The following is a 25,840-nucleotide window of genomic DNA, read 5'->3' on the forward strand; positions in this document are numbered from 1 at the left end:
GTAGAACAATAGAAAGTGCAAGGGTTTATTAGGTGCAGATACTTTGATAAATCCAGATTTAATCTAACAGCCACGTGAAGTGGCTTCACAGGTCCTGGGCCTGAGCTCACCAGCATGAATTTGGAGTGATTTTCATTATTATGAGGAACAACCTTCAGATGGCAACCTGGATAAGTCCCATCATTCCAACACCTTCTCCTGAGGGACACTCTGGCCATATGGACAATGCAACTGGCTCTTCCTAGCTGAGCAAGGGAGGGAGGCCAGGCTCTGACCCTAAGCAGTTCTTGGCACTCCCAAGACTTGACCCTTCAAGGATTAAAATCCAAGAAATACAGGAGAGACTATTTCAAAATGCAGAGATACTGTTATTACCTGCATCTGATCACCTCCCCTGCTCCTGTGTAATTCTGCATTTGTATGACACTTATACAAAGGAACATCTCTGCTCAGACAGGGTCTTAAGAACACCTCTGTGACACTGGCAGTACATTTTATAAATCAAAATAGATTCTGATTAATTAGTGGCATAAAGGAAACTAGGGGGCAAGAAATGAAAGGGAGAATACAGGGTTCTTCTTGTAGAGAAGTGTCTGGCTGAGCAGCAGAAGAGGAAACGTGAAATCAGAGAGAAAACTGAGTGCTGGGAGAATAAAGTGAAGCAAATCTGCAAACACAACCAGGGCATGACTAGAACAGCACACAGCTCTTCTTCCTTAGGCAGGAAGAGCCTGATGGATTGAGCTGTGCACCAGGACACAGAAAGACTGGATTCATTTTCCAGCACAGCTGGTGACCTTTCCCTTCCTCAACATTTGTGCCTCAGCTTCCCCACCTGTAGAAATGGATATGAAGACACTCATCTCATTCGTAAAGTTCACAAATGTCATACTGAAGAGAAGACTTTATTACTTCCTTCAAGGAGCAAAATTGGTAACATGGGAAGGGATCTTGCAGTAAATTATATTCTGTTCTGCAAAACCACTTCCTGCCCCATCCTCTTGCAGGTGATCAGCCACTCTGGTTTTTTTCACCTTTCCACCTCACTGATCTAAAGGAAGAAAACTTTAGAGGTCAAAACTAGAGACTTCTTGTAATTCATGGGCCGAGTGTTTTAAAACAAACACACAGCACAGGAAAGAAAATAACAAACAAGCTGTTTTGGCTGTGGTGAGTAAAGAAGAAATTCACCTCTTCCAGCAGGACAAAGTGTATCTTAGCCAGAGGCAAGGAATAAGGGCTCCTAGATCGTGGTGCTGTAGTAACCCTGCTCCCTTCTCCCTCTCCTTCCCATTCCTGTCTTCTCTCCAAAGCAGCCTCCAGAAACCTGGTCCTCAAAACTCAAATGGATCTTGAGCCCCAGCTGAAAATACCAGCAATGGGGTGATTTTCTCTTGCAGAGTTAATCCTCATTACCAGCACACAGTACAGAACAAAACCCAACCAGAATCTTATTTCTCATGTCACCATCCCTTTGCAGCAAGCTCAACATGGAAACAGCAAATCCACCACAGGCAGGAAGCCCTGCATAACACCAGCCTCACCAAACAACTTTGAGACAAAGTAAACATGAAAATACAACAGAAATTATTGATTTCTAACCAAGAAGTCCCATCTAATCTGCAGGACTTCCATAAAAAGTTTCTAATTCACCCCAAACCCCAACCTGTACAGTGCACACAACCCACCTTGCAGGATCTCACTGCACAAGCAGCAGTTTCTTTTGTTTGATGGTATATAACTTATTGCATTACCTCAATTTACTGCCTATATTTCTCTTACTTCCCTATCTCTTGAAAAGATCAACTCTTGAGCAGCTTGCTTTTGAACCTTCAGATGGTGAGGCAGTAGTACTCTTTATTTATTTACTGAAGTAAGACTGAATACTGAAAGCCTTGAGCATGTCAGATTTACATACTGCTGCAGAGCCATCACTGATCACTTGGGTTCAAGTGTAAAAATCCCTTTATATGTCTGTTTAAGTAGCTCTTTTATCAGAAGTGGAGTACTCAACAAAACTACTTGTTATTTTGAACAGCATGAAAAACAAACACTATGATTTCTTTTCAGATCAGGACAAATCAGGTCATTTTGCAAAACCTTATACATCGTGGTGACTTTACAGAGTGTGATTATCACAGCAAACTCAGAACTTTTCACAGCAGAAGTTTGTCAGAGCCACTCAAAAGCCCAAGTTGTGAAGGAGTTCATGGTAACAGCTTTACTTGCTTTATACAGATAATTAAACAGCAGGATTATATCACATAGATTATATGATACACAACATCATTTAACAAGTTAGTTCTGGAATTGCTCCAGGAGGGCTCTTCCTGAAGAGCACACTCTCTGGGTCCTTTGAAACAAAGATAATGCCTTTCCCATGAACCCCCTTCAATTTCAGTCAAAAAAGAATCATGCATTCAATTTCTGATTTTGATCATCTGAATGAAATTAAACTAAGAGTGTGGCACCAGGAAATTAAGACCCATCACTCTCTCCAACACAACATGAATATTCTAATAAGCACACATCTATAACTCACAACACATTAATTTAACAAATTACTAATCTTTCTTTCCCCTTGTCTTCAACTTGCAGTTTAAGATGTCAGAAGCACTCCACGACAATATAGGGAAAAACTGCAGGAGTGATTACCAGATGAAAGGACACCCTTTTATCTAATTTTAAGTGTTCTTCCTAGGAAGGAAGAAAAGTGCCCATAGGTTGTTTTTCTCATTTGCACGTGGGCAAAGGTCGCTCTTGGGTAATTTTACAGATGCAGCTGATGTGATATCAATGCCCTTGTTTACCATCCCTGCAAAATCGTGACAACCAAGTGTGCTGGTTTGGGCTGGGGATAGAGTTAATTTTCTTCACAGTAGCTAGCACAGGTTGTTTTGGATTTGAGCTGAAAACGGAGCTGAAATGTAGGGATGTTTTTGTTATTGTTGAGCAGCTCTTACCCAGAGCTGAGGCCTTTTCTCCCTCTCACCCCACCCCACTACTGCCAGGCTTGGTGACAATTTGGGAGGGGACACAGCCAGCACAGCTGACCCCAACTGACCCCAGGGATATCCCACACCATGGTGTCACACTCAGCATATACAGCTGGAAAAGAACGGGGAAATGTTTGGGGTTATGGTGCGGGAATGAGTGAGTGAGGGGCTGTGTGGGGCTGAGCTGCCATCAGGGTTTAAACCACAATGCCAGGGAAGGTGTTCTGACTGCTGGGAAAAGTCTGTCCTAAGGCCAGTCTCAAAAAGAGACAAGCAGCAGCACCCAAGGAAGTCGAGGTGACTGGGCTTCACCTCTAGTCAGGCAAAGTTTCAAATAAAACCTCCTGGAATCTGTTTCCAAGCATGTTCCAGTCATGCAGTCACAGACAGCCAAGGAGGAATTTCACAGGCACATCACCCCTGATCTCACTGCCTTCTGCATCAAGACTGGATGCACAGATGAGAAGAACAGTGGCTGTAGCACATTTGGCTTCAGCCAGGCTTTGGACACTGCCTCCCATGGCATTCCCATTTGGAAGATGAGGATGTGGGGCTGGACAAACCAGCCATGGTGTGGCTGACGAGTGGAGGCTGCACCCCTGGGTCCAAGGAGCCATTGGCTTGTGACAAGCAGAGAGCCCCAGGGGCTGTGAGTGGAGGAAAAACTGTTCCACAGCTGGGGAAAAGGAGGCTCAGGAGAGACCTTCTCACTCTTTACAAGTTCCTGGCAGGAGGGTGCAGCCAGGTGAGACTCAGTTTCTTCTCCCAGGCAAACCAGCAACAGGACAAGAAGAGACAGCATCAAGCTGTGCTAAGAGAGGCTCGGGAGGACTAGGAGGAATTTCATCATGGAAAGGGTTGTTAAACACTGGGACACTGCCCAGGGAGGTGGTGGACTCATCCCCCTGGAGGTGTCCAAGGAAGGGCTGGAGGTGTCACTCAGTGCTCTGGGCTGGGTCACAGGTTGGACTCCATGGTCCTGGAGGTCTTTTCCAGCCTAAATGACCCTTGTCTTCATCAAGAACCTACATGAAGGACAGACTGCACACTCAGATGTGCGTGGGATCTACACCATGCTGACTGTCACAGCCACGAGTTGCATTTTTTGAGGTTCAGAGGTTGGACAACAGGAAATGTTTCCTCCCCAGGAGACTGGCATGGCACTGGAACACTCTGCCTGGACAGAGTGTGGATTCTCCATGCTCAGAGGTTTTCAGGACTTGGCTGGGCTCATCCATGGCTCACCTGCTCTGGTGACACCTCCAGCTCATTTAGGATGTGTGCTAGGGGACCTACAGAGCTTTCTTGCAACCAGCATTTTATAAAATATCTACCTGATTTCACTGGGGCAATGATCCCTCAAATTTATTTATTTAAATGTAGTTAAAATATTAAAAATGGAAGAAGCATGGTGCACCCAGGAGTCTGCTAATGTTTGTACTCTGAGCACACTCCATCAGTGCAACCCAAACCACAAACTGTTGCTGCAATTGCTCTGGACTGTAATGACTTGGTTTGGAGTAATTTTACAAAGCACCCTTAACTAACTCTTCAGGGCCTGGACTTCAAGGTTTCATTATTAACCTTCCATTAAAGTTCTTAAAACACAGAGTCCACTGAGAACACCAATCAGAAGCTGCAACCTTCACATGATTTCAGTCTGTCTTTCCCCACACACAAGCTCTGCTGTGTTCCTGATGAGAGAGGCCTTGTCCTTCCAGTCTCAATAACATCAATTAAGAATACAAGAGAGAAAGAATGCTTGTGCTTTTAATTCTTGCAATTAAGTTTACTCTAGCCACTGCCTATGGAAGGGGATAGCTGGCTGGAATGGAGAACCCTGCAGTAGTGCAGAAATAGCCATCGAGTGCAAATTCTGGATTTTCCAAACCTGAATCATATCAGCGTGATGTGAAGTATCTCCATTAACATCTAAATATATGACAGGTGGTGAGGCTACTCTAGCAAGCAGCATGGAAATAACAGATTTCCCTCCATTCCCAGTGCATCTTATTGGAAAAAAAAAGTGTAAAACTCCATGTTAAAACACGTATGAGGTAGTAAGAAGGGTGATACTCTCCCGTTTCCCAGTTTTAAATACTCCTAGTATTTTTATCCACATGCTTCAGCTAAAGATAGACACTGCATTTTGGAGAAGTTTACCTGAAATAATTGGAACTAGAGAAAGGCAGAAAGGAAGGAAGAAAAAGAGGAAGCGTGATTCAGGCAGACAAAGCTTGGCTGTGATTAATGTCAGCTTATGCTAAACACAGCAAATTTAGTGCATAACAAACACCAGAACCACCAAGTTGTATTTTATAAATAACCAGATTCATCAGGGTCTGTCCAGATCACTGACTGATTGAGGCCTGTGGCCAAACTAAACAACAAATTAGGTTTTGACTAAGTAATTTTGCTTCTGGATGAAATGTCAAGTAACTGATACAATTACCAGCTTTTAATTTTTGTTTTCAAACAAAGGCAAAGCATATTGAAACTCTGAATTCCTTGCAAGTCTATTCAGGTAAGAAATTGACTGAAATTGGTGTGATTTTGCAAACAATTTTTACCCTGTAATCATCTTCTCTTTTCCCCAGTTCTAATTAGTGCTGCTGATGTTCACTCAGAGCTCAGCTGTGCTGCCATCACTGGGGCTGTTCATAGTGTCAGGCAGGATCTGGCATCAGGCAAAGCCAAAATTCCCACCAGGCAGCCAACATCCCACTCCCATGGGATGTCACAGGAGCCCCAGGAGCTGCCTTATCATCCTGCCTTGCATGGAGGAGCCAGAATCCAAAAGACCCCCCAGTTTCCACCACGTGTGCAGAACAGGTACTTACAGCTCTGGATTGAAGTAGGATGTGACATCAGGATCAGGCACACCTGCTACAGCAAAATTGCTGCTCCCAGTGTCAACTAGAATATTTAACTGCCAAAAAAAAAAAAAAAAGAAAAAAGGAGAGGTGATTTGCATATCCAATTAAGCAAATGAACAACAACAAAAAATCATTGCAGATTTTGTCTAAACTACCTTCGGTTTTAAAATCATGGTGAGCATTGATCTGAGAAATAAATTTAGTGTCACTTTTGGGAAAGATATTCTGCAGCCCATCCAAAACAGCTGATCATGCTGAAATGCTTTAAAATAGTCCTGTTCCTGGAAGGGGGAAAACCCGCCAAGCCCACATTTGCACAGCAGATGAATTCCTGATCATCTCAAATTTTTTTTTTGGCCCAAGCCCACATTTGCACAGCAGATGAATTCCTGATCATCTCAAATTTCTTTTGGCCCAACCCATGAGTCTTGGCAGTCTGTCCAGAACACAGGCTGAATTATGGACTGCTTAAAGCACTGTTTGTCTTAGAGCTTGGGAGATTTCACAGTAGGGGCTGAGTGCAGGTCTGGACAGAAATAAGCAGAAACACGAAGCTGCCTCGTGGATTGGAAAACACAGGAGCAATGCCCAGTTCATCCTGAGCAGCAGCAACCTTCCACAGCCTTTACCACCTTTAAAAATGAGGATGACAGAATTAATAACTCCATGATTAAAACGTGGCCCAAGAGGGGGCCACTTGCTTGCTTCACTGGGAGGGTGATTTAGGCTGGAAATTGCCACAAAATGGACAAAAATTGGACAAAATGAGACACCTCCTGTCCCCATCTAGCTCAGGTAACCAGGCTGGTCCATCACAGCTGCATGATGGCAAAGCTGAAGGAAACTGCAGGATCACTTCTTTCAGTGAGACCTGGAAATTACATGAGGTACAGAACCATTAAATGATAAGTTTAAATCAGCCAGAGACTCCACTGCTACCAAAATCAATGGTCACACTCGTCCCCTGCTCTTGGCTGGATGCTTCCCAGGCCTCCCTGGCAAAGCCACAGGGCTGTGATGCAAATCAGATCAGGTTCCTCATCTACAGATGTCTAGAAAAAACAGCAATCTGCCATATCAGACAGCCACTCAAATGGATGTGGTAGGAGAAGATACCAGAAAAGGGTGAGTCCCTCCTTTGCTGACAACACGGTCTCAGATTGGCTTAAAACACCTGCTCCCCAGAAAAATATTAAACAATTAAGAATTTTCCTGTAGGAGGGAGTGAGGCATGAAGTTTTGCTTGCCCATGGCTTAAAGCCAGCTCAATCCAGCCCCTTTGGTCGTCCCCATCACTCCTTAAGATGTGATGTAGCTTGGGATCTACAAAGGGAAGGGGATGTGGGAAGGGCAAGAGAGAACGATCACGGAAACAAGATTGGTGTTGACAAAAGAAGTGGAGAAGAAGGGCTGAGCTCAGAAATGAGTGAAAACACAAAGGGGGATGAAGCATTTGAAAAAGATGTGCTGAGTCCTTCCCTAATAAGACTGAGAAGAGACAAAAAGTGTGAGTCAAGGTTTAGAAACATCTTTGGTTTGCTCATAGAGGAGGAGGGAGGTGATGGTTACCCTTGTTTCACCCTTTTAAAATAGTATGGGGCTGAGGAACTCTGAAATTTAAACAAGAACACAAAACCAGCCAGTAATTTCTGAGAATCTCTTCTGATCTGCAGGCACACTCTGTCATTGGTGTTCCCAGCCCTAATCTTGCAGAAATATTAAGACTAAAAAGAAACAAACCAACAACCTTAGCCGAGTGCCTCGCTGCATCCCAGATTTTAGATTAGGCAAAGACAATACATTAAAATTTATTTTGCAACCACATGAGCTAGATAGAGACATCTAAGAACCAAAGGACATCCACAAGTTCACTTGGCTCCAGGAGCTGAGGCTTTAAAAGAAAAGAACCTCTCAGGCTGCAATAAAACCCAGTTTGCTACATACTTCATTTCAATGATATCAAAAGTCTAACATTTTTTCAACTACCTAACAAACTATTCATTTCTCCCCCTTCTCTGGCATAGAAATAGCATTAAAAATAAACAACAAAGAGCAGCTACAAGGCGTGCATCTATCAGGACTGACAAAATTTGCCTCAAAGGGGTGCTGCAGGGCTTAAATTAATTAGCCTTTCCATGGTAGTCTGTGATGCTTGAGTAATGGGCACTATACATCAGCTGCATAAATACATGTAGGTGTTGCCTTAGCCTCAGTGATATGCATGGTACCATACACGGAGGAGGACTTGGGGGAAAATAATAAAAAAAAAAACAACCAAAAGCAAACAATAGTCAGTAAATATGGTAAATATGACACACACGAAAGATATTTTACCCCCGCACCTTAAATACAATGTTATCATCATCATCATAGAATTCACAGCCATGGAAGGAAAGGGCAAATTTACTACCCACAGGATGGAGCAAATCAAGATTTCCAGAAGAAAATAGATATCCCCCACAAAGAAAGAGGGGAAGCACAAAGCTGGCTGCCCATGCAAGCTCCAGCCCACTCGGACACAGCAGTGCTCACATGACAGATGCTATTGAGGCTGACATTCTCTGCTTGTGCATAATGAGATGCAGGCAGCCAGGGCAGACACTGATTTATTGTAGTCCTCACAATAGTGCCAGTGATTAGCAGCTCATTTTGGGGTGGGTATAACTTACTGAGTTCCCTTTCTCTCCTGGCTACCCTTCGGGTCTGAATTTTCTTTAGTGCTACCACGTCTCGTTAAGAGCCACTTTGATGTTGTCCCCACTGCAGCCTGCTTCATTCCGTGCCGGGCTCATGGAGCAGCTTCAGGCAAGCTCTGGGGAGTCACAAGGTGGCCACTGAAGGAGCCATGGCCCGGGGCTGTCCATCCTGTCCTGTCTTACTCAACCACAGAGAGCAGCGCTGCTGAGAAGGACTTGGGGGTACCGGTGGGTTAAAGGTTGGACATGTCCTTGGAAATGTCAACTTGCAGCCCAGAAAGCCAAAAGTGTCCTTGGCTGCATCCAAAGCAGGTGGGCAGAGGTGAGGGGGGGATGCTGTCCCTGTGCTCAGGTGTGACCCCACCTGCAGAGCTGCCCCAGCCCTGTCCCAGCTTGGGGAGGAGCTGGAGCTGCTGCAGAGAGCCCAGAGGAGGCAGCAGGATGAGCAGAGGGATGGAGCAGCTCTGCTGGGAGGAAAGGCTGGCACAGCTGGGATTGTTCAGCCTGGAGAGGAGAAGCTTTGGGCTGAGCTCAGGGTGGCCTTGCAGGGCCTGAAGGAGCTGCAGGAACCATGGAGAGAGACAATTGCCAAGGGATGGAGGGACAGCACACAGGGAATGGAGGGACAGCACACAGGGAATGGAGGGACAGCACACAGGGAATGGCTTCAAACTGCCAGATTAGATATTAGCATTAAAACCGATTTTCCTTTTCCTTTTGCTAGAAGGAAAGCCTTTTTTTTTATTTTTAGTGGGTTTTTTTGTGGTTTTCAAATTCAGTTTCAGACCTACACAACACTGAGAGCAAATGCACTAAATGGTTTCTTCCCCCTGCAGGTCACCTTAACCACAGCTGTGGGACATGAAATCTGCATCTAGTAAAGTACCTGGAGATTTTTTTTGCTCTCTGTATTTCCTATATGCAAATAGTGTTGTTATTATGAACAGGAGGCTCATAAAGATCCCTATTTTACAGTAAGCAAGACAGGATCATCCACCTCTGCCATGACAAACTCACAGAGGGAATCTGACACTATCTATATACCATTAATTTGTGGTTTTAAAAAGAAGCAAATCCAAACTTTTTTTACTGAAAGTCACAAACACTGAAAGCAGAAACCTCTGAGGTCATGCATTTTACATTTTTCCTACTCTGCAGGGGTAGAGAAAAAAAAAAATCTCCAGTTCTAATGATTTCTTTCAACTGGAAGTCAAACACTTTGTCAATACTTGAAGGATCCCTTAAACTTTCCAGTGCTTGATTTAGCACCAGCATCAAATAACACTTACTGCATGCTACACAGCTTCAATAATTTAACTTACCACTATCTCTTTCACATTTTTTATCCTTCCATTGCTAAATATTGTTGTGTTTTGCTATCACAAAAAACAAAAATTGCCTATTGATGTGTTATCTTTTTCCACTCAGCAAAGCTTTGGCTGTGTGTGGTTCAGGCACCTGCCTTGGTGCAGCAGGTGATGTCAATATGATGACATCCACACTAGACTGGCTGTTATTCATGCCTCATTTAACTGCCTGGCGTAAAACAATTTGCAGTTATCCACCATGCCTTCACAAAGTGACTTCCTTCACATTTTCAAAGGAAAGTGAGAGCAGCAATCATTCATTTTTTTGTTGCATAGAGGTGGCTGGTATCTCTTAGCTGGGACAGAAGTTGCCTCTGTTCTGGTACACACACCCTGCTCAGACTTTGCAGAAGTTTCTGTTCCCTCTTTTAGTTTGAGGTTGGGACATTTTGGTAACTTCCAGAAAAATATACAAAACAAAACCTCCAGGCTGAAAGTGCAAAATAGATTTCTTTGAAGCAGCTGTCTGCATGATTTAGCATCCACAGCCTTTTCCAGGTATGGAATCCTAGGGCTTGTCCACAAACTTGTTGCTTTTGATGTGATTCTCTGGGTCACCCACACTGAACTAGGGATACTCTTCATCCCCACTAAAAGACTGGTCCACAGAAAAATCCACTTTATTTTTTTTTTCTCAAGTTCACAGATCTGATCAATCTTTTTAGGTCAAGCAATAAAGTTCCACCACTGGACAGGCTAACTTTCCACAACTACTTGAGTGAGCTGGTGTCAGTCTTTTCTCCCAGATAACAAGTGACAGGATGAGGGGGAATGGCCTCAAGCTGCACCAGGGGAGGTTTAGGCTGGATATTAGAGAAAAAAATTTATTGGAAATTGTTGTAAAGCACTTTACCAGACCGACCAGGGAAGTGGAAAAGTCATCATCCCTGGAATGGTTAAAAAAACATGTGGATATGGCACTGGAGAACATAGTTTATTGGTGAACATGGTGGTGGTGCTGGGCTGATGGCTGGACTTGATCTGAAATGTCTTCTCCAGCCTTAATTATTCTATGATTCTGTAAAGAAACCATACTGCAAAAATATATTTGGCTCTTCATTCCTGCTTCAGCTGAAGCACAGGGAGTGGGGAAAAAAAGGAAGAGGATTTGCAGACATAGGGCCATAATAGACTAAACAACCTCATTCAGCCTGACATTTACTGTGGGGTTCAGTCAAAACTTTAATGATAATTAAATAGTTTCCTTCACAAGGCAGCAGAGCAAAGAAGCTGGCCCTGTCAGAATTCATGGAATCCCAGAATGGTTTGGGTTGGAAAAGACCATAAATCCCATCCAATTCCACCTCTGCCATGGCAGGGACACCTCCCACTGTCCCAGGCTGCTCCAGCCCCAATGTCCAACCTGGCCTTGGGCACTGCCAGGGATCCAGGGGCAGCCACAGCTGCTCTGGGCACCCTGTGCCAGGGCCTCACCTCCCTCCTGGAGGAAGAAATTTTTTTCTGATATCTAATCTAAACCTACTCTCTTTTAGCAACGATCTCTCTTTTCATGATGAAAACTACAAGCCATTATTCCTCCTCTGGGATTTTAATTCGACCCAAGGGCACCCCTTTCTTCTCCCTTTTCTCTTGTCCTCAGTAAAGAGCACAACCATTCCACACCAGTAACATTCATGTGCCACTCAAAACCTTGTCCTGCTGTGCTTTCATGATTTCTCCCAAAGCACCCACTTAAAATAGGGCTTGTAATTCTACTCTGCTCGCTGGAGCATGCCACACAGTGAACTATGACAAAGTATAAAAGTTTTTATCCCCATGCAGAGACCAGAAATAGGAATCATCCCATTACCTGCTCAGGAGCTGTTACCACAAATCACAATGTAGATGTAGAAGTCCACCCCATCTCACCCCTGAGCTTTAAAATCTCTTAATTGTCTTTCTTATTTTGTCCCATACATAATAAACCCTTCAGAAAATAATCTGCTAGCCACTGCTTAGGAAAAAAAAAAAAAAAAAAAAAGGGTTCAAAGAAGTGCTGTTTCTTGTTAGGGATTAGCAGCTAGAAATCATTTGGGTAACAGCTCTTCTTTTGCATGCTGGTTAATAGATAGGAAAATTAGTTGGCAATTTAAATGCTGCCTCATTTAACACAATGATTCCTAATTACATTATCAGCCCATCTGGCAAGAATTGCTTACAACCATCACACAGAAAAGAAAACACCACTAACTATATGCTGTGTTTGCCCACAGTTATTACGTGTTATTATTGGCACTGACTGTCAGGTTATTTCAGCAATTTGTTTCTACAAATTAGTAATGTTACAATATACAGTGGCTTTTTAAGTACAGACATACTGTATGGGTTTTTTCTCTCCTGTGTAATTTAGAGTTAGCATTTACAGCCTACTTTCTAATAAAAAAAAAGTATCAGAAGGCTAGGCTTTAATATAGATTCTTCATCTGTTCCTCTGAAGATGCAGAAATAAAAGCAATTTAAAAGATGAGTGGAGAGAAATTTTTGGAAGCATTTTTAGATGCAGAGGACTGCAAAGTCAGATATAAACTTGAAAAGCCTCCACAAAGACAGATTTCTGCTTGCAGAATATGTACTTTGTGTAAAAGGTAAAACTGAAAACAAAAATAGGCAAAATTTCTTGGATTGGCACAGTGCCCATGAACGCTGGGGCAGGGATGGAGTCTCCCATTTCTCACTGCTCACAAGCAGTCCCTGCACGGGAGGAACACCTCAGCCCAAAGCCAAACGAGCCTTGGAGGAGGAGCAGGAGGAGGAGGAGAAGGAAGGCAGACTCCCATTTTACACCAAATCCAGGAAGAGTATTTCCACTGTTGCCCTGAGTGAGGTCACCTCAGAGAAAACAGACCTATCTGCTCCTACCTCCAAAAAAAAAAAAAACAAACCCTCCCATAGTCAGAAAGGTTCACGCATGCAGCTAAGATAAAGGGGCATTGTGAGGAAAGAGAAAAAAAAAAAAAAAAAAAGAATGAGATTAATTTCCTACTGACGTTTGTTCAGCAGGTGGTGCCCACATTCTGCTGCAGCTCCGGGGATGCAAAGGAAGGTGATTTATTGCTGCACGAGGACGTGGGCAAACCAGAAGGTCAAGTTTATCACCAGAGATAATTCCTGCTTTCACAACGGCAGAAGTTTGTCACAGAAACTGTGCTGTGTTTGTAGTCTGGGGAGTTAACAGGAGAACAAGTGGCAGCCAGACCAAGCTCTCCAGAGAGTGTTTGGCCTTTGCTGCCATTCCCAGATGGTGCCAGCACCTAGGATTTGCATTTGCTACCTTTGCATTGACTGCCTCCACGTTCACTCTCTTCCCCAGCCACTTAAAACATCTATTCCCAAACACTCTCACACTCTCACTGGCCTCAGCAGAAGACCAAGAGTTTTTCCCCTCAATCTCTCCATGATCTGCACTGCTAGACTGGAAGGAATATTTCCTTTTTTTTCTGCCTGAAAAGCAATAACCTCTTTCTTTGCCAGAAGATTACAAAGTACTATCTGGATTAGCCAATCTATCCGTGCTTAAGAGCACTGCATGTGTCTGTAGTGGAGATTTGTATAAAAACACAAATGCTAAAATGACAGATTGCTCTGAAGTATAAACTTGCTAAACTAAATTGTGAGTTGAAATATGAGCATCTGACTGTGGGACTGATGAATAGTCATTTTGAAGAAAAATATTACAGGAAGTGCTTTATATATATTATCATTTTGACAATAAGGGAAGGCTATTATGGTTTAAAGACAAAAAAAATAGTCAGCCAATCAATCCTGGTAACAAAACAAAATATCTATTCTTCATTTCTACGCTCTCCTTCCTGCCAATGCCCTCGGTTCCATAAACATTAGCATTCTTTCTGCACATGCCATCTCATGTGCTATCTTATTTTTCAGGCTGAAATTTATTTGCTGTGTCTAGATTTATCATACAACACATCCATCCTATTCATGCTATATGAACATGCTTTGCTGTTGAACATGAGCCATTACTTGCTTATCTTAGAGCTGTGTGAATCGTAGCAATTTTGTCTCATTGCCTTTTCAGAAAAGATTAACCTTTTTTCCCTCTTTTTTATTATTCCCCCCCCAGATATGAGTCTCTCTCCCACATCACACCCTACAGCAGACAAAACCAGGTATATGAAGCAATCCTGTAGTAGTTTATGTAGTTCACATAAACCAGCTGCAGCTGAAGTCATGCTCTGCTCTAAGCTCTGGGTTTTTAGGAAAATGTGGACTAATTAAAGAGAAACAGCAATAATGCAGAGGGTCTAGGAAAAAATCACCTGTAAATAAACATTGACAGGCTTTAAATGGCTTGAGAAGATGAAGGGAAAGTGTGATAGCCCTTTAACAGATGTAGGGGTGCCACAGAGACCCCAGGGAGCCAAACCTTTCAGAAGGAAGGGGTTACATGGAAGCCAAGGGGTGCCTTCATCAGCCTTGCCCAGGGTAGCCACCAACACTTAGGCACGAGTTAGAGCTTACTGAGAGCAGCAGAGATCCCCCCAAATTACAGCAAGGAAAATCTGTATATTTGCTGTACTTACACCACACATATTCTTGAATGGAAAGATAATGACATGGAGGATTAAGAAAACCCCCACAAGGCTCTGAAATTCAAGAACAAATGCATGAGACATCAGCTATTTGCGCTTACGTGTAACACACAAAGCTCTTGTTAAATCCAAAAGCCTGTTTCCACCTGTTAGTAGGTGTAAAGGAACTAAATTAATCAATTTTCTGGTAATTACAGCACAGCACTGATGAGACAGGGAGGCTGTAAGACAAATGCCACTGGGAGCAACTCTCACATTTAACTGCAAGCCTCGAGAGGAATCCCAGTGCCCACGCAGCCTTGGTTTAGAGACAGGCTAAGTCTAAGCCCTGTGCTGTGTCCTAAATTAGCAAGAGTCTCATGCAGAGCTCACCCCTCCCTCCCTGGAGAACAGGGTGACTTAAGGTGCTGGAGAGACAGCTATTAGTGCAATAATTCCACAAAAAAAAAAGGAGCTTAACTCCTAGAGAATGGCATCACCCATCTCACAGGCATTAAACTCTTTGTCACTTGCAAACCACAGAGTGTCACCAGCACAGGGCAGACCTGCAGGGCACTGTCCAGCAGGATTTTGAGCTCTTTGGGACAATCAGCCACATCAAATGGAGCTAAGGATGCTGAAGGAGGACCTGAGGAGGGGGAGAGCTTCCAGCTCCACAGCAAACAGGGTGTGAGGTGAAATGTCTGCTGTGGCTGCTCTGCTCACCAGCACTACTTAGGGCATGATCTTTCTAAAAAGTATAATCATGTCAAAGAATTGTAGAGGTTGGGCTTTTTTAACAGAGTCAAAAACAAGAGGAAAAAAAAAAGAGAAATCATGCTACTACATCACCTTTCAGAATACAATATTAAGGAGGGCTTTCTGCCTTTTCCTTTTTTTTTTTCCTTGGGTTAAGGAAATGAAATCAGTAAGCCTACATTAATATATTATACCCAGTGAGTGATTACAGTTAGAAGCCGCATTCAGTTCAGAATTTCAATTTTCCCAGGCTTTTGCTCTCCAAAATTAGCTTCCAATTTACTTTGTCAGGTCATTCTTTTCTTTTCCTCTATCGCTCATTAAATCCAGCGAAACTGCTGTCAAATAAAAAAAAATTAAAAAGGCATTTTTAACTCTTCTTCTCTACCTAACTTCAGAAGTCCTAGAGTACAAAGAAAAAAAAAAAAAAGCTTGTTTTGAAACTAAATCAACAACCCTCCAACTGCAGTAAAACCTAAACAGTTTTATACATATGCATAGAGCCAAGCCATGCTAGGCAAACTCAGGAAGGCTTGAAGTGACTAATCCCTAAACCTTCCTCACCCTGTAGGTGAGTCACTGCCCATGTTTACTGAGCCATCTGGAAATAATAAAATTCATCAGGGGAATGAAGCCCATTCCTAATGTTCTTGAGTGTAGGCTAGGAGGCATCCCTACCATCACAGGCACTGCTGTGCTTCTGTAATCTCCCTTCTGCCAAAGACACCAGAGTCCTCTTGTCCTTCAGCACAGGTAAAAACCCTGCAGGAGAGGTTCAGTCCCACTCCTGTATTCCTGCTTCTCCCAAAGATCTCCCTCACACCAAAGCGCTGAACTTCAAACTCAATTTTAAATAAGATCCCGGCTTTTAATTGCATTGGAGATGTGAAACCAAGTGCCAAAGCTGCTCCTTCAATACTTTAGAAGATTTAGTTTTGGTTTTTTTTAGAGGACTATTTACAAGAACATGGGGAATGGCTTCAAACTGAAAGAGAGTAGGGTTAGGTGGGATATTAGGGTAAACTTCTCCCCTGTGAGGGTGGTGGGGCCCTGGCACAGGGTGCCCAGAGAAGTTTTGGATGCCCTGGATCCCTGGCAGTGCCCAAGGCCAGGTTGGACACTGGGGTTGGAGCAGCCTGGGACAGTGGAAGGTGTCCCTGCCATGCCACTGGATGATTTTTAAGTTCTCTTCCAACCCAAACCATTCTATAATTCTTCGATTTGAAGACAGTGAGTAACTTTGAAAAAAGGCTACATTTCAGGGGCAAATAGAAAGAAAATTAAACTCGCAGGACACCATGAGAAAAATCAGGTTTTTCAGAAAGCTGCATGCCAAGTCTGATGTCTTACCTCTCCTCCCCCCATCACCTTGCTCTTGTAGTGACACGATTCTTTCCAGGTTATTCCTCTCCCTCCTCTGTCAAGATGTTCGTTTTGGAGATGAGTGTTTGTTAGCAAAGGTTTTTCAAAGCCTGGAGAGCTGTGATGAGGAGAGGTGAAAGCAGGACACTCCTGACTCATCAAGTCTATCTGTTCTCCCTGGAATGAGTTCTTCCCAGCAGCATTTCCATCCCCACACTGTGGGGCACCACTCATTAGAGCATCCTTCTGGCTGAACTTGCTGCCTGCTTTTAGGAATTCCTCATGTTTTTTTTTAGTGCTTCTCTTCAAGGACACTGAATGCTTAGAGACATTTTCCAGTCTGTTCTCCTAAAACTCTGTAACAAACCCAAAGTGCAAAAGTTTTCCCTGGGTTTTCTCTAGCCACACACCAAAGCAGTGAAGCAACCAAACTTCCCAACACATGGATGTGATGCCATGGGAAGACCCAGCTTGCTGCTTAAGAGAAGTTCAGGGCTCTGAAAGCAGCCTGTCCCTCCTGGAGGGCAGGAAAGTACAGACATCCCCATGCTCACCCAGTGGGATCCCTGGATTAGCTGGGATAGTTGGGCATGGAGAGGAAAATAAACAAGCACACACCTTGGAAAGCCATCTATGAACTCTGCATTTCAAGGCATGGCCTCTGCTATAAAAATGCCATGACTTGTTCTTCAGGCCTGATTTGCAGCACTGCCAGATTTTATTTAACACGAGATCTGGGTTGTGTCAGCCTGAGGAGCTGAAAAGACCAATCTCACCCTCTTAACCACCTTGAACCACCTCTTCCTCACCTGTCATAGCAGCTCCCACCTCCTTCCTCCCTTTCTGCCCAGCAACAGCCACCATCCCACACTTTCACACACCTGCTGGGCTGGTAGGATGGCAAAGGGACATGACTGGATCTGCCAGTGCAGGAGAGCGAAGGGAAGGAGGGAAAGATCAGGACAAAGCCCACAAGTTCATCAGTGTTGGGCACAAGGACTGGAATTTGGTCATTCTGATCGTGCTTCCTGTTAGAAAAGTTGTGCCACACCTCTGGGGCAAAGGTGTAGGGCCAGGCTTCCCACTGCTCTGTGCCACCTTTGGTGGCCACAGGAACGTGCACAGGCAGTCCCAGAGCACAAACATGGTGATGCAACTGCAGTGGTTTTATTTCCCTGGCAATTAATAAAGGGAATACAACAGACGGAAGGCTTTTGCTCCCCATTGCACCTGACCTATTTAGGATATAGCCAAGCAGAGTTTGATTGTCATCATGGGTGTTCCTTGGAATTATACAAGGGAGTTCAAAGGCACAAACAGAAAACAGCTTTATGCTCTATATTAGCAGGAGGGACTATTTGATTAGGGAAGAAAAAAAAAAAAGGAAAAAAGCTGTTAACCAATGTAATAATGATGTGTTTGATTAATTAAAAATAAGAATAATGCTTTTTATTCATATTTGTTCTAATGTTTCTACTTAAAAATTTGGCAGGACAATTTAAAAGGTAGTTTTGATTCTCAAGTGAAATAAGATAAGCTTTTTTAAAAAAAAATCTCTTTTTTGAAAGCAGCACTGTTCCTCCCCTGCTATTGGAGTCGTTTATTTCTCTCTCCTTCTCAAACATTCATACTTTACTCTTTCCCCTGGCTAATACTGGAGAGGCAGCAGCTCTGGGAAATGAACCAGCTTTGCCCGTGGCTCATACATCATTACAATTGTTAACCAAGTTCCACTATAAAAATCTTGATTACACAGGAGAACACAGAGGCATGCAGGAACACAGCTTCATTTCCAGATACCAGATTGAGTTTGTAGGGCAGGAAGTTAAAGGACTTTGTTGTGCTCTGGGATAAAGTCTGCCAGGACACGCCATAACAGCACACGTCAGGCAGCTCCTTACAATCCATTCCTCCTCACAGCAACAATTCCAGGGCAGGAATAATCTTCCTTCTGCTTTGGCCAGGGGTTACATCCCACTGTGTGATGATGGGTGTGTGATGGGAGCTGGAATTGGATGATCTTAAAGACCTTTTTCAACCCAAACGATTCCGTTCATACCACTGGAGCTGATGGTGCTCTGGGCACTGGAATTGTGGAATTTTGCCCACTGGCAACAGGAAATGCTGTTGTGCACTCCTGCCATGGAGAAAAGCTCCCAAACCTGGACAAAAAGCTGCAGGTAGTGCCACTGGCATCTGGTCACTGGCCAATGACCAAAGGTCATTCAAGGTAAACCTGAAGGCTCAGCAGTGCAAATGAAAGTTAATTTTAGCTGGAACATGTAGCACACACCAGTGCTCATAACCACAGCTCCTGAGAAATTCTGTGAACTTTCCCCATCCCCCACATTGTTTATCTCAGCGGTTCAAATGCAAAAATCTGGCACTTTGGATCATGTGAAATGTTTGTGTTATTCCCTGAAGGACTTTGCTTCTGAGAAGTAATGAGAAGATTATTCTCTGACAGTTAAGCTGAAGCACTGTGACTGCATCAGATGTTACATTGCTCCAGCAGCTCCCAGACTTTTGGGATGTGTGACCACCTTTGAACTCCTCTGTCTTATTTGCAACCCGAGAGTCACTGGGAAGAAAAATGAATGAATTAAATAAAAATCTTTTTACTCACAGAAAAAGGTGAGATTGATGAATTATTTTCTGACACGTCTCACACTTCACTCTCTTCTGTAGCACACATCCACCAGGCAGCACAGGGAATAAAAGCACAGCCTTTCCAAACCACGCTTAAGCAGCACAGTAAAGCTGCCCTGAAGAGCTCTGGCTTGAATCATAGAATCACGGAATGGTTTGGCTTGGGAGGGACCTTAAAAATCATCCAATTCCAACCCCCTGCCATGGGCAGGGAACCTTACACCAGACCAGGCTGCTCAAAGCCCCGTCCAACCTGGCCTTGAAAAGATGCCACAACTGTTAATTTCTTATACTGCAGACACTGACAGTCAAGGTTTCTGTGTCAACAGGTATCATAATGGAATTTTGGAAGTAAAGTTTCCATTTACATAGAAAAAAAGTGTGAGGAAAAAGCCTCCCTCGAGATTTCACAAAGTCACAACTTTGAAAACAGATCCAAATCCTGCAGTCAAAACAAAACCCCCAGTATTTTATTTTCTATGCCAAAACTATTGCTGCCAGTGGCATTCTTCAAATTCTTTTCTTCCCAAATGCCACAATAAAATTTTCAAGTTGGAGCATGCAGGACCCAAGCTTCCATATGATGACAAAGCAGGTAAGCCTTTTGTTCCTGTAGAAACCCCAGATCCTGATCTTCTCTGGTGTGAAGCTTCTTATGGAAACAAAGTAGGAAGCAGAAAGAGCCTGGGTGGTGAAAGAATTCTCACATCTGGCCTTGACCTCAGCCTGAGCACTAGGTGGGCTCCAAGGTGCTCTTCTAAGAGCCACTCTCACAGGCAGATCCACTCACAAATATCAAGGAATTATCTGAGAGATGGCTGCCAAAAGCATCCAATTATTTTTCCCTTGTCAAATGGCAGGAGCTGGCCTTTAATCCCTCCCTCAAGTGGAAAGGTGACTCTCAGTTCTTCAGTTGTCATGTCTTTTTCTTTAAAGCAAAAATGCTAGTTTTGGAGTTTTGGATCCCTAAGGATGGATTCTTCTCTGTATTTAGGGAGGAGAAGCTTACCAAGTGTTACTGCAGCATTAATACCTTTCCTCTTTTAAAATAAGACCAGACTAGGATGTGAGACCAGCATTTTCCCTGAACACATGCAATCTAGCTTAACAGCAGTTCTTGCTAGTAAATAGGTACAAAAATAAGCCAACCATAAAGCTAAATAAAATCAACTAATTTTAGTTCTCGCAAGCTGAGCAAAGAGGACAAAATCTACAAGTAATTTGTTTTTTTCACAATATCAAATTATTAGTAAGCAATGGAGAGGGGAAAAAGGGATTGCAGAGTGCAATTACTGTCTTAACAGATTCCCTTCAAAAGGGCCTAATTATGACACATTAATTGTATTCAGTGAATTGTAATTTTCACTTGAATAAGATCTTTTCCCCCCATCTAGCTTGTTTTCCTCAAACTCCCTCCCTGTAATACCCCACAGGTTTCATCTGTTTAAGAAAGATTGTTAAAAAAAAAAACAAAATAAAAGTCTAGAACATTCATCCCTAGCTGCCCTCCCTGTAAAATACTCTTAGACATAAAAAAGGCAGCAAGAACAGTAGGAAAGACAGGCAAAATGAAGAATGAGGGAAGAATTCTGAGGGAGGAGTGAGAACAAGGGGGAAAAGGTGCTATTTAATCAGCCTTTGGCAAAAGAGGGAGCAAGCATTGACTCTGTCCCGGGGCTTTCTGCAGGTTCCAGGACTGGCTTTGCTACGTGGCTGCTCTTGGATGTGCATGGCCAAAAATCCATCAGGCAGCCACGCCTGGAGCAAGGCTGCTGGACAGCAGCTTTCACCCCACGGGGAAAAGTTGTTAGAGCTCCTTGGTGAGGCTGTCAGGTGATCCCAGGATGCCTTTTTTTGTTTGTTTGTTTGTTTGTGGTTTTTTTGTTTGTTTGTTTGTTTTGTTAGAGTTGGGATTGAAGCACAAGAGACAGGATTTTGTGTCCGGACTCAGATGTTTATTAATTTTTATTTATAGTACAGTGAGTGCTACAGTAATTGTAGATAACAAGCTAAAAACGAAAAAATGGAGTTTTATCTTATTTGTTACAAGTTTTTTTTAAAGGCTTAATTGTTTAATTAAAAACTAACACTTACCTTATTTTTACTTTTGACCTAATGACTAAACACTTGTGACTCGCAGTGCAGTATCCTTTACTCAATTAAAAAAGTATTATTTAAACTTAAGAAGAAGAAAGAATAAGAAGGAAGAAAAAGCCACTGCTTTAGAATGTTTGTCTCATATTTATTATTATATTCTAGAACCTCAAGTTCTAAACCCTTTACTATGCAATATTACACGCTTCTATTCAAACTATCCACCAGTGATTTTAACTCCACCACTCAAATTTGGAAGCCTTCTCCAAGGCTTCAGGTCAAAAGCAGTGTTCTCCAGGGGGTCAGTGCCAGAAAGCACAGAAAGCTCAAAAAACCCTTCAGGCTTCAGGGATCCAAGAGCTGCATCCCTCACCGTGCTGAGCAGCGAAACCAAAGCTCTGGGGTTGGTGCAGACTCGAGCTCCCCCAGGTGCTGCCAGCAGTGGAGGAGCTCCCTGAGCGTTTCAAGCCAAGGGAAAAGCACAGTGGGTTGCTCATGCTGATGTTCTCCTCTCAGCCAGGCTGTTACCAGCCCGACTGAGCCACGTCCTGCCAGCCCAGGTCCTGAACACCGTGGTCCAGTCACTGCGGGCTGGGATGGAGATGCAGAAAGGAAAATAAGATCTATCTGGTCCTGGGCTACTTGAAGTGCTTTGATGGGCACTGAGCTGATGGATACACATTCAGGTGTAAGAGTGACCTTAGAACACGTTCTGTGTTTGCTTCATCAGCTTGGATCTACAGAGCAAACCCAGGCTGGAAAACAGCAAGACATAGGACAGGCCTGTCAATAGCAGGAAAAAACACTTCCTTTTTTAAAGCAGATGAGAGCTGCCTCCTTTACTTTGAAGATTTGATCTCAAGCCCTAATCTATGCTGAAATAGAAGCAACAAGTTCCTTCACTTATTTACACAAGTTGTTTGTTCAATTAAATCTGTATTTTATAGCCAGTAGAAAAAAGGGGGATAGAAGTCTGTCCAACCCATACTGGAGAGGCACATGTGAGAGCCATTGTACCAGCTTCCTTTTTCCAACAGAGCTGTGCTTGACAATGACCAGACAACACTTCAGGTCAGACTCGTTTCACTTACACTGAGTGAGGAAATTTCAAAGATAATAATATGTGGAGGCAATGTAATAGCTACGGTGTCCTCATACACTCGAAGTCATAAGTGCTATTCAGGAAAATGAAGACCCCTGCAAGGTGTAGTAGCTTTTAAATCTGTCTTGCCAGATGCAATCCCTAGAGCTCACAGTCCTCTAGTTAGAGGAGGGGGGGGGGGAAGGGAAAAAAAACAAAACAAAACAAAAACCCAAACAAGAAGAGAAAGATTTCTTCCTTAATAATCCAAATGAACCAAACACACAGAAATTCCACACGGGCTTTCTTTCGTCCACTGTTTCATTTTCATCTCATTTCTACTCCAAATCCCAACTAATTTACACTTTATTCAGGCAAAACAGTTATTTGCTCGCCCTCTACTTTCCTCTTTCCAGATTTAACTGATGCTTTTTCCTTGACAAGGAAAGAAATGCAAAGTGGTAAAAAATGTGAGCCTGACACCTATTTCCACCTCCCCTGCTCCTCACAGCAGCTCTTCTGCCCCAACCCACCAGGATCTCAATTCAGGATTGCCACAACCAGAGACCCTGGATAATAAAGCTTCCATCACTCCTCTGAAGAGGAAAAAGCACCTTTAAAGGAACAGTTAGTGGGGCTCTAATCCCTAAATCTGGGAGAGGAGCACGTCCTGAGGAATGACCACCACGAGCCATGTAATTAGCACTCATATTTTGGGTTATTTCTATAGTACTACCTCCACACGGTGCCTTTTGCCAGGGCTAGTTTTGGGTGGCAGAAGGTGCTAGAATGCTGATTTGTAAAGGCAGGGACTTTCTGGTCAACCCAAACCTGGTATGTTTGCTTGCTTGTCTTGGGTCAAAAAATCATCACAGCCTGCCAGGCTACAGCTGTTCACTGTATTATTCTTGAACTACAACTGCCACGTCCTTTTCCTTTTTATTTTGCAGATATTCAACAATAACAACCAAAATTGACTCAAATCACCATTTAAAAACAGGAATATTTTGCATTTCATTACTATTTCCACTAGACAGATCTGGAGGGATTTTGATGCTGCCACCTCAAAACACTACTATGCACCATAGAACTTGTCTTTGCTTCACAGCCTTTTGTTTCTTCAGCTTTCATAAAGAACTCAAAAATAAATACAAAACACCTTAGTAATTACTAAAAAACCCAGAAAAAACAGAGAGACTTGAGATTGAACCTGCCTTCTGATATTTGAACAAAGAAAGATCACATTTTAAAACTTCTTGTGTCTAGAAAGACAGTGAGCCCCTTCTCACCAAAATTAAGGAAGTGGAGCTGAGCTTGTTGTGGAATAGCACAGCACCAAAATCAGATTACAAGAGTAGTTGAATCCTTCCTCACATCTTCATTCCTTCGTTGGGAATGAGGAGCTACCACCAATTAAGGAATAATGGCTGCAAGTTCAGAACTTGTTAATGTGTGTGTACATCACCTTCAAAACACGAAACCATAAATTCCGAGTCCATGTCACACTAGAGGTATTTAATATATATCCTTCTTTACCATTCCTTTATTTAATAGCTGGAAGAAATGGAAGGGGAGATAACCTCCCACCAATTATGTGGGAACTGAAGTTTGTGTTTTGCAGCAGAGCCCGTTAGACCCAACATCCACACTGACCTTAAAACTTGGGAGCAAGTTCATAGGAGGGGTTTTTGCTCAGCCCGTGCACAGAACAAACTGGCATTAGGATAAACAGCAGCTATATATTCTCTTCATGAACAGAATGCCAAACTGACACTGAAAGAAAGGAGCTGTGGCATTCAGAGCACAAGTTGGACCCTTCTGTCCTTAATCAGACTGGAGCTCTCAGGGACCACACGCTCTCTTTCACAGAGAAGGTGCAGGAATAACATTTACCTGTTCTCAATAAAAACACAGCTTGGAAATGCAGTGGGATCAGCAGGACTTGCACCACCTCAAGATGAGGCAATGGTTCTGTCCCTGCAAACATTCAATGCAGTCCAGATGGACTTCAAGAAAGCTGTGAAAAACATGAGGTTTTTTTTAAGAGTTTGACTATTCTTTTGGTCAAAAGCTTGTAGGAGAAACAAAATTAATATGAAGAGAACTGCAGTGAACATAGCAGAAAACCCTAAATGATATTTGATTCAATTTCCCGCAGTGCTTATAATCTCAGGGTAGGGAAAATAATAAAAGACAGAGCAAAGGAATTCCAAGGGATTATTTAAAGAAATAGCTAAGACCACTGCACACAATTCATATTGGGCTCTTGCCACTTCTTATTTAAATCTGGAATTGGAAGAAGTGCACCTATACAGACAGGTATAAAGTACATAATCCATCAGGAGTGGGACACATAATAATACATCCATGAAATAAGGGACAAATACATCACACCCTTCAATACAATAGACTGTTTTCACCTTTCACATAATTCTTAAGTAGGTCTACATGTGAATGAATAAGAATTAGTGGGAGTAATAACATTTGACACCGACCTGGGAGCTGGTCTGGAAATCTGATAGGATTAGGAAGGATACTGTATCATAAAACTGGAAATGATCAGAAACATTTTGGCTGCAAACACTTTGCAAAACTGGATTGACTGCACTGAAGTTTCCTGTCTTGGAAATAAAATAAATTTTGACTTCACACAGCTGCTCTATTTTTGTACCGTCAGAACAAGTGTTTCAGAACTGCCATTGTGAATCGCAGTTCTGTGCCGTGTTTATCTGCTATATGACAAATCAGAACGAAAGCCAAAAAGTATGCCTTAAATGACCTAAAAACGAAATTCTGTCATAGTAGCTTCCTTCCAAGAACAGAAATTAAAAAAGGAAAATTTCTAAAAATGCAGCTGAGCAGTAAAGCAAGCCCTGTAGTGCTGAAGCCTTTCACAAATGTTCATTCCCCATTCTGGCTCAGCAGCTTCCAACACTTGACGCACACGCTCCCGAAGTCACTGGGCACCAACACTGCTGCAACCACGACGTCAAAACCGGTTCCTCTTCTCACAGCCTGCTACTTGGTCGTGGTCCACCACTGCCCTGTGAGCATTTACCCATCCCCTCCCTGCTCCCATGCAGAGCAGCAGCTGGGCCAGGAACCTTTCTGCTCCCAGAGCGCAGCCGCTCTGAGCCACCGCTCCTGGCTGCCAGCATCCTCCTTCCTCTTGGCAAAATGTCAGGGCAGCGCTCCTGCTCCCTGCTCCCTGGGCTGGCAGCCCTGGGACTGGCCTGCCTGAGGCAGGCAGCTGGGAAGCCCCAAGCTGGAGGGGTGCAAGAGCAAAGGAAGGTGTCCAAGCACCGCTTTGCTGACGCGGAGCAAAGTCAGGTTGGGAGGAGCGTTTAAATCAGGAAAAGATTTTCCTTTCCGACACCATCGTGCACAGCCCACTCCCAGCTCCAGCAAAGACTTGCCCAAGGAGTTTAACA

At 43.3% G+C, this 25,840-nt stretch overlaps 1 protein-coding gene across 1 annotated transcript in view; it reads right to left on the reverse strand.

Annotated features, from left to right (window-relative positions):
• BACE2 (beta-secretase 2) overlaps positions 1 to 25,840 on the reverse strand; it is a 52,927-nt gene that overhangs the window by 24,675 nt on the left and 2,412 nt on the right. The window contains exon 2 of the mRNA XM_014880610.2: positions 5,837 to 5,925. Within this exon, the coding sequence (XP_014736096.1) occupies positions 5,837 to 5,925 (89 nt within the window). The remainder of the gene's footprint in view (positions 1 to 5,836; positions 5,926 to 25,840) is intronic.

Source organism: Sturnus vulgaris, chromosome 2, assembly GCF_052056855.1.
Source record: "Sturnus vulgaris isolate bStuVul1 chromosome 2, bStuVul1.hap1, whole genome shotgun sequence".
In the NCBI taxonomy this organism is placed as follows: Eukaryota; Metazoa; Chordata; class Aves; order Passeriformes; family Sturnidae; genus Sturnus; species Sturnus vulgaris.